At 39.6% G+C, this 10,063-nt stretch overlaps 1 protein-coding gene across 1 annotated transcript in view; it reads left to right on the top strand.

The window, feature by feature from the left end:
• smad1 (SMAD family member 1) overlaps positions 1 to 10,063 on the top strand; it is an 87,043-nt gene that overhangs the window by 58,359 nt on the left and 18,621 nt on the right. The window contains exon 4 of the mRNA XM_048607128.1: positions 9,361 to 9,612. Coding sequence (XP_048463085.1) covers positions 9,361 to 9,612 — 252 coding nt within the window. The remainder of the gene's footprint in view (positions 1 to 9,360; positions 9,613 to 10,063) is intronic.

Here is a 10,063-nt window from a genome sequence, read left to right as displayed (position 1 = left end):
CCAGTCCATCCCTGTAACATTTACTTCCCATGGCTAATTCACCTAGCCTATGCATCCCTGGACACTATGGGCAATTTAGCATGGTCAATCCACCTAACCTTCACATCTTTGGCCCATGGGAGGAAACCCACGCAGACACTGGGAGAACGTGCAAACTCCCCACAGTTGCCTGAGGATGGAATCGAACCTGGGTTCTTGGCGCTGTGAGGCAGCAGTACTAACCACTAAGCCACCGTCCTGTCCCCTTTTTTATTTTTATTCATTTTTGTTTTTAAAATTATTCTTAAACTATTCAAAGTGGCACCAGATCATGACGACAATGGAAGCTTTTCGCTGTATATTACTTTGTTTCACTGTAAAATACACGTGGTAGTAAAATCATTCATTCAGTTGTAGGTAGGCAGAGACACCTTGGTTGCAGGACAGATTGATTGGGTAATCAAAAATGCATGGTTACAAAAACAGAAATTGCTGGGGTAACTCTGCAGGTCCGGTAGCATCTTTGGAGAGAAAATAAGGTTGACATTTCCGATTCCAATGACTGTCCTTTAGGAGTACTAGTAACAATCCTGGTATAGTCAATAGTTTCCTCTACCACAGATGCTAAAGAAAGTTATTAGTTGAACATATTGAACAAGCCTCTCATTCAGTTCACAAAGTTGGTTTTATGGATTTTAATTAGGTAGAAGATGTATAAGTATGTAAGAGGGATTATCCATATTATAAGACCTTGGAATAACACCACAGTTAGAATGTACTTTGTACGGCATTAGCATTTAATCTATAGGAAGAATGTGAAGCTGAGATAAGAGATTGCAGTTTCATTGGAATGCTGCCTTGCATGAGGCAATGCACCTGTAGCAAGAGGATTTGAAAAATATAGGTAGGTGAATATCTCTATCAAATAATTTTGTTGGAAGAGATTGAGTGATAGTTGTTTAAAATTATTAAAAGGTGGGGCAGGGTCATTAGATATGGTCTGTTTCAATTAATTCAGGAGTGAAGATTCTGAAACAAGCTATTCAGGACAGAACAGGAGAATGTTACGAAGCTGTAGTGCGCAGTACATAGTGGTTGGTGATTCAAAATAGAAGTCCTATTAGTACAGCAAACTTTGTTTTAACTGGCACCTTATGAACGGGTAGTCTTAACAAAACAAAAATTGTATACCTCCAATACAGCAAAGTTTACTGTATTGTGTCCAATTACTATTGCTTTTTAAATTTATTTGCCTCAATGTAAATATATTTGATCAAATGAATGGTCACATTAAATATCATCAATTATTCCCTTGAGGCAATTTCTCCTCCTATACTGCGATCTACTAGGATGTCCGAGTAATCAGTTGAGGGTGTGAATGAGAAGGCTCTCTGCCAGGTAAGTCTTATTTAAGGTGAAGCTGCATTGTTATTTAAGTGATTATGCTGTAATTAAAATAGAACAGTAGTGTGTATATCCCCTGTATTACATTTCCATTACTTAGTATGTGTTTTTATGTGGACTTCTCGATTATCTGGAATAATTAATCAACTGGTCCCAGAGGTACCAGTTAATAAAAGGTTTGCTGGATTTAAGAATAGTATAGACAGGTGATTGAAGGAGAACCTAGATGTAGAAACGTGAAGGGTCCATGAGATTAGAGCTGCTATTTATGTAAAAGATGAATAACAATGGATTGGCTGGACTAGTTTGTGTTCAGTTTTTAAGTAGTTGGACAGATAAGGAAATTAAAGTGCAGGGTGCTCATTGCTAGCAAAATGTATAGCATAATTTTTTAAAGGATCTTTCAAGCTGGATGTTAATTCAGTCAATTCTGTGCTTCCTTTTTGAAAAATGAATATATTTGACAATTCATTTAGTTTACAAAAAAGATGTTAGAGTATTGGTGTTTCTATCTGATTTGAAAAAAATGAAATCTGTTCAGGTCTTCCACTTACACATTTGTAGTTCACCTTATGAAGTGTGTTTAATGTTTACCTAGTCAATAATGACTCTTCATAACTTACTCAAAAAAAGTTTACTAATTCAAAGTTTTGGCAAAGATCTGTAGCTCGGTTTGTGGGTGAGGTTGTTGACTTGCTAGCCAAGCTGGCTTGTTCTCATTCAGATGTTTCATCACTATGCTAGGTGACCTCATCAGTGGAGCCTCTGATGAAGCGGTGTTATTCTACTCCGCTTGGAATTTATACTGTCTGGTCCGTTATGGTGAGTAGTGTCATATCCGGTTCTGATCTGTATAGGTTTATATATGGGGTCCAATTCTGTGTTTGTTGATTGCATTATGGGTGGAGAACAGATATCTCTGCACCTTCATCTGCAGATGCCTACTAAACAGACAACAGGAAGACACAGTACACCCTAACACACTGGCCTCACTACCATACATCAAGAACACTTTGGAACTGACAACAAGACTCCTAAGACCACTAGGAATCATGGTAGCCCACAGCCACTCTACGACAAATACTTACAAGGATTAAAGACCCCATTCCCAAAACATGCAGAACCTATGCAGTTTACAAAATACTATGCAACGACTGCCACAAACATTAGATTGGACAGATAGGAAGGAAACTAGTGATCAGAATACTTGAACATCAACTAGCACCAAAATGGTACGACAGATTCTCCTTAATATTGGTACACTCGGACCATGAAGGCCATCGATTCAACTGGGACAAGGTAACCATAGTAGCCCAAGCCAAACGTACATACGCACGGGAATTCCTAGAGGCATGGTTCTCCACCTGTAATGCAATCAACAAACACACAGAATTGGACCACATATACAAACCCATATAGATCAAAACCGGAAATGACAGTACTCACCATAACGGACCAGACAGTATAAATTCCAAGTGGAGTAGAATAATACCGCTTCATCAGAGGCTCCACTGATGATGTCACCGAGCATGGTGACCAAACGTCTGAACAAGAGCAAGCCAGCTTGGCGAGTATGTCAACAACCTCAAGTTTACTAATTATTTTCTGGAAGTGTTAGATTTCTTTCATAGGCTTGTTGCTATAGTTATTCAGTTCTGAAATTCTCAACCTCTATGTACTGTTGTTCAATGTGGCTCTTTTTGCAAAAATAATATTGCTTTGGCAGAACAGAAGGTCATCTGACTTGACGGGAACAGCTGGATCTGTTGAATAGGCAGGAAATTCCAGATTAAGAATGAGGGTTTTGTTTTGAGCACACTCATCGGTAAACTGTAATTGACATGTGGCATTTTAAGGAAGGCAGGCACAGGAAGTGACTCATTTAGAATCTTGTGCACAATTGCAGGAAAAGCAAACAGAGTGACTTAGTTAACTTCAGCATTGGCATTATCATCTTAAGTCTTTAGTTGTTTGCCAGTCTGTTTAAATTTATATTGATAGAACACAATAATATGTTGATCATAAACAGTTTTAAATATTTTTAATTTATTCATTTTTGTGGGATGTGGGCGTTGCTGGCTGACCAGCATTTATTGCCCGATTCTAGTTGGTCTTGAAGGTGGTGGTGGGCTGCCTTCTTAAACCGCTGGAGTCCACCTACTATGGATTGACTCTCAATGACATTAGGGAGGGAATTCCAGGATTTTGACCTAGCGACAGTGAAGGATTGGTGATATATTTCCAAGTCAGGATGGTGAGTGACTTGGGGAGGGATTTTGAAATTGGTGTTCCCGTATATCTGCTGCCCTTGGCCTTCTAGGTGGAAGTGATCGTGGGTTTGGAAGGTGCTGTCTGAGGACCTTTGGTGAATTTCTGCAGTGCATCTTGTAGATAGTACACACTGCTGCTACTGAGTGTCAGTGTAGAGAGAGTGGATGCAGTGCCAATCAAGCGGGCTGCTTTGTCTTAGATGGTGTCAAGCTTCTTGAATGAAATTGGGGCTGCTCTCATTCAGGCAAGTGGGGAGTATTCCGTCACACTCCTGACTTGTGCATTGTAGATGTGGGCAGGCTTTGGGGAGTCAGGAGGTGAGTTATTCGCAGCAGTATTCCTAGCCTCTGACCAGCTCTTGTAGCCACTGCATTTATGTAGTGAGTCCAGTTGAGTTTCTGATCAATGATAATTCCCAGGATGTTGATCATGGGAGATTCAATGATGGTAACCATTGAATGTCAAGGGGTCGTGGTTAGATTGTCTTTTATTGGTGATGGTCATAGCCCGGCATTTGTATGGCGCAAGCCTGGATATTGACCAGACCTTGTTGCATTTGGACACTGACTCCTTCGGTGTCTGAGGATTTGCGAATGTTGCTGAACATTGTACAACCATTGGCGAACATCCCCACTTCTGACCTTAAGATGGAGGGAAGGTCATTGAAGCAGCTGAAGATGGTTGGGCCTAGGACTCATGCAGAGATGTCCTGGACCTGAGATGACTGACCTCCAACAACCACGACCATCTTCCTATGTATCAAGTATGACTGTAACCAACGGAGAGTTTTCCGGATGCCCATTCAATCCAGTTTTGCTAGGGTTCTGTGATGCCACAGTCGGTTGAATGCAGCCTTAATGTCAAGAGCTGTCACTCTCACCTCCCCTCACCTCTGGAATTCAGCTCTTTTCACCATGTTTGAGCCAAGCATGTAATGAGATCAGGAGCTGAGTGGCCATGGCAGAACCCAAACTGGTGCCACTGAGCAGGTTATTGCTGAGCAGGTGCTGCTTGATAGCATTGTTGATGACACCTTCCATCACCTTTACTATTGAGAGGAGAGAGGACACTGTTGTGGCGGTAATTGGATGGTTTTGATTTGTCCTGCTTTTTACCTACAGGACATACTTGGACAATTTTCCACATTCAGGTAGATGCCAGTGTTGTAACTGTACTGGAACAGGTTGACTAGGGGAGCGGCAAGTTCTGAAGCACAAGTCTTCAGTACTATCACCGAGATGTTGTCAGGGCCAGTAGCATTTGCAGTATCCAGCGTCTCCAACCGTTTCTTCAACTCAGTTCTGGTTATTTGATTGTGGGAAGAGGAAAAATTGTTGTTTGTTACATTAAAAATATTTTCCTGAAGTACTTGGAGGTGGAATAAAAATGTCATGAGTTTTTTGACGATGATAAAGCTGTGGATGTCTATATGAACTTCAGCAAGGCTTTCGACAAGGTTCTGCATGGTAGACTGTCTAGCAAGGTTAGATCACATGGAACCGAGGAGAACCTAGCCAATTGGATACAAAATTGGCTTGAAAGATAGGAGAAAGAGGGTGGTGGTAGAGGGTTGTTTTTCAGGCTACAGGCCTGTGATCAGCTTGCCACAAGGATTGGTGCTGTGTCCACTACTTTTTATCATTTATGTAAATGATTTGGATGTGAATGTAAGAAGTATGGTTAGTAAGTTTGCAGATGATACCAAATTTGGTGGTGTAGTGGACGGTGAAGAAGGCTATCTCTGAGTACGACAGAACCATCATCAAACGGGCAAATGGGCCAAGGAGTGGAAAATGGACTTCAATTTAGATAAAGGTGAGGTGTTGAATTTTGGTAAGGCAAGTAGGGGCAGGACTTATAAACTTAATGGTAAGGTCCTGGACACACACTCGCTGAACAAGGAGACCTAGGCACACTTGCCTTTATTGGTCAGAACGTTGAGTGTAGGAGTTGGGATGTCATGTTGCGGTTGTACAGGACATTGGTGCGGCCACTTTTAGAATACCGTGTACAATTCTGGTCAACCTTGTATAGGAACTATATTGGTAAACTTGAAAGGATGCAGAAAAGATTACAAGGATATTGCTGGGACTGGAGGGTTTGAGCTATAGGGAGGGGCCGAATAGGCTGCGGCTTTTTTTATATATAAAAACAATTGATGTATACTTTGTGTGAATAAATATCTAAACATAAAATTGTTATGGATAGTATTGCTAAGCATATAAGATCAACTCCTTGAGACATCAAGGTATACAGCATGGAAACAGACCCTTTGGTCCAACTCGTCGAAGCTAAGCAGATATCCTAGATAAGTCGAGCTCCATTTGCCAGCATTTGGCCCATATCCCTCTAAACCTTTCCTATTCATATACCCATCCAGATGTCTTTTAAACGTTGTAATTGTACCAGGCTCCACCACTTCCTCTGGTAGCTCGTTCCACACCTGCACCACCATCTGTGTGAAAAAGTTGCCTCTTAGGTCCCTTTTAAATCTTTCCGCTGTCAGCTTAAATCTGTGCTCTCTAGTTTTGGACTCCCCCACCCTGGGGAAGAGTCCTTTACTATTGACCCTAACCATGCCTGTTATGATTCTATAAACCTCTATAACATCATCCCTCAGCCTCTGATACCCCAGGGAAAGTAGCCCCAGCTTATTCAGCCTCTCCTTATAGTTCAAATCCTCCAACCTTGGCAACATCCTTGTAAATCTTCTCTGAACCCTTGCAGGTTTCACAACATCCTTCCTAAAGCAGGGAGATCAGAATTGCATACAATATTCCAAAAGTGGCCAAGTAGTAATAGTGAAATAGCAGAAATATTAGAGTTACTTTGACTCCATTTCCCTAATGAAAATAATTGAAGTGGACATGTCATGCAAAGAAACATCGGAAAGAAGGTGGAAAGACTAGACAAATCTTTGTTTGGTTAGATTTCCAGAGGACTGGCAGAGAGTTAATACTCTTCTAATCAAAAGGAGAGAATGAACAAATCCAGAGAACTGTATATTAGCTGTATTAATGTTGGTACTGTGGAAGTTTTCAAAGATATGAGAGGAAACAATGTATTAATTGAAAATATAACTAATAACGTATAGTAAGCTTCAATTTGAAAAGGGCAGGTTTTGAACCTACTTGTTGAATTATTTGAATTAGACAAAGGTAATACAATGAATATAATATTTTTGGACTTTGAGAAGTCATGTAGGAGATTCATGCCTAAGATTAGAACATGTGGAATTGGGAGACAAGTAGTAAACTAGATAGCAAACTGCCTGCAAACAGAAAGCAGTATTGGATTTAAGAGTAATTACTCAAAAAAACGTGGAAGATGAGAGGAGTTTTTCCAAATCAATCAGTTCACAATTTCACTGTTCTTCCCTGAATGATTTTGACTCTGGAATTGGAATTACATCAAATTTTGCATATTATACCAAATTTGGAGTATAGCACCGGGAAAGACATGTCAAAGTTTAAGACCTCAGTAACCCAAATTGCGTGAACAACATGTGCGTGGTGATTGCCAGTCATTAGATTACAACTGCCTGCAGACTTTTAGTGAGTTTTATATGGCAACTCGTCATTATCAGGAATCCACATTTAAGATTCTACCTCAATGTTCTGGACTTCCAGCTGAAAATATGATTGACTGTGAAAATCTAAAATCTTTTGATCTTAATACCTCAAATATATCTTTCCCCTTCTAGTTGAATGTAAGCTTTGAGGTGAGATGTCCAGAGCGAGTATATTATACCACTCATGGATAAGACATAAAAAGCATTCTATTTAATTTAGAAACTGATATACAGTTGCATTGCTGGAATCAGTGAAACATCAGTTATTTGTGTTAGATTAAGTCTGATAAATTAGAAAATTAATTTACTGTTCAATTCTCTATGGTTTATTATTCAGCGGATGTAAAGAAGTCACCCAGCTTCTGCGGTAGTTGGTGAATTTCGTATCAATTTGAGATTTATAATGCCAGCTCAAAGTGCAGAGATCTGTGTTAAACCACTGGTTGATTTCAATAACCATTACTTATGTGTTAATGAACTTTTTTCTTCACCTCTTGAAGATATTAAACTGATAGGACATGCACAATATATCACACAATAAAACTATCAGTTCAAAATGCATTACCATTGCATGAAGGAAGGGAGGAATGTTGATTTGAAGTCTGATAGTCTATTGCTGATTGGAGTGCAGAGCAGTGTCATTAATCAGCATTACTCATCCACTCTCATACTAATTTCTGTATTGGTATTTTATTATATTGGCTGGTGTTCTTTGCATAGACTCCATATTGATTTTTCTGACTGACTGGTAGAGAAATGACAGACTGATTGCAGTAGGTGAGATGACCATCAGCTTGATTATCTAATATCAAGATTCCGCTGCAGACTTGTACGCAAAGGATGATGCAGATTAACTGAGTAGTGCAGTCATGGCTAATTTGTAATCCTGTACTGTCAAGCAGAGGATAAAGGACATTTGTAATTGTGAACAGTCAGCTGTTTTGATGCATTTAAAGATTAAAATGCATCCTGTTATTGTACAAGGACACACCATGACATCAACTTTTTTTACTGGCTCCGGTATTTCATTTTCTACGCATGTATCTTGAAAAACACATGATTGAATAAAAGATTTTTTATTAATATTGAATTTTAATCTATTTAATGTTCACTAAGGATTTGGAAAAAGGATGGGGAGATGAGCTTTTAGGTTACTTTCCTTTTTTCTGGTTTTTATTTTTCCAGTATGAAATGTTTATAATCAATCTACCTGCCCTGTCAGCTAATTGTGCTGTATGGCATAAAAGGATTCTATGAAAACTAGGAAATGCTATGGATGAAATTTTCTCTATAAAAGCAAAGTTTGACTAATGTGCTCAGAACACCATCTGCAATGTGCAGTACAAAGGTTCACTTGCTGTGTAAAATGTAATTTTCAAAATGGGGGATTAAAAAAATGCTCTTCCCAAGAAATGAAATCCAAGAATTGCCATTCAAGCTTAGTGTAATTTACCTACAGGTGTTCCATGTCAGACTCCAGCCCAAACGGAACAATTGCCTATTTGGATTTCCCCATGAGCCCATCTGAGACTAGGAATAATGATCAAGCACTAATTGCCCCTGACCACGCCTGTGTGATAGTTTGAAATTTAGTATTCTTGCATTCACCCTGATGAGTGCAAGATGAAATGTTTGGCAACATCTCTATTTTCAGCAACGCTATAGAAATTCAGATATTTTCCTTCAGTTTGCCATGTGTTGTGTGGAACAAACACAAAATGCTGAAAAAACTCAGCAGATCGGGCAGCATTTGTAAAAAAAGAAACTGTTAACGTTTCAAGTCGGAAATGATTATGCTGCAGAACCAAAGTCGTATTGAACTCAAAACATTAACTCTGCTTCTGTTTTCACAGATACTGCCAGACCAGCTGAGTTTCTCCAGGATTCTGTTTGTTTCAGATTTCCACAGTACTTTTTTTATTATTTTGAACGTTGTTTGTGTCATTTAAAAACAATGAATATCCACCAGTTATGGAGTAGTGGAAATGGAGATCACAGTAGATTTTAAAATAAATACACGTACCAGGAGAGATACAGTTTCTTTATGCTCTGCACTTCATTTGCTAACCAACTGCAGTTTGGAAAGTCTTTTTGTAGAATATTTTATAATTTTTTAACCTTCTCTTTTGTTCCAGTTCTTCCTCCAGTGTTGGTTCCAAGACACAGTGAATTTAACCCACAACATAGTCTACTTGCACAGTTTCGTAATTTGGGCCATAATGATCCTCCTATGCCACAAAATGCTGCCTTCCCAGTTTCCTTTCAACAGCCAAACACCCACCCGTTCCCCAGCTCTCCCAACAGAAGTTATCCCAGCTCCCCAGGAAGTAGTACGTATCCTCATTCTCCAGCCAGCTCTGGACCAAGCAGCCCATTTCAGATGCCAGGTAAGAGTCATATTATGTTTTATGATAATATTCCTTAGCTGCCTTTGTTATTGTCTTCATTCTTGTACTAATTACCTAAATTAGATCTAAACAAAGTGGTTTAATTTTACATGCATCTCTTGCCATCATATTTGAACAGGAATTGGTGCCTTTGACATTGTCATTGTGTGCCCACAATGCAATGGAACTGGACCCTTTGTTACTGTCTGTACCTTTGCTGGCCGTGCCTCGCCCACTCTTGCTGCTGGTTGCCCCATCACCCGCTCAGACAGTGGAGCAACAAGTGAGCTTGTGCATGAGATACTAAGGGCTCTTCTTAAGTAGTTTTCTAATTCATTTTAGGGACACCAGGCTACTGCATGAAATAGACTTTAAATATGAAATGATTGTAAAAGTCAACTGTTAGTAACGTTGAAGGGGCTACAACTGCACTGGCTGTGAGGACACACTC

Source organism: Rhincodon typus, chromosome 1, assembly GCF_021869965.1.
Source record: "Rhincodon typus isolate 14 chromosome 1, sRhiTyp1.1, whole genome shotgun sequence".
NCBI lineage: Eukaryota > Metazoa > Chordata > Chondrichthyes > Orectolobiformes > Rhincodontidae > Rhincodon > Rhincodon typus.
Note: the sequence above shows the minus strand (reverse complement) of the source record. Positions and strands in the feature narration are given on the sequence as shown.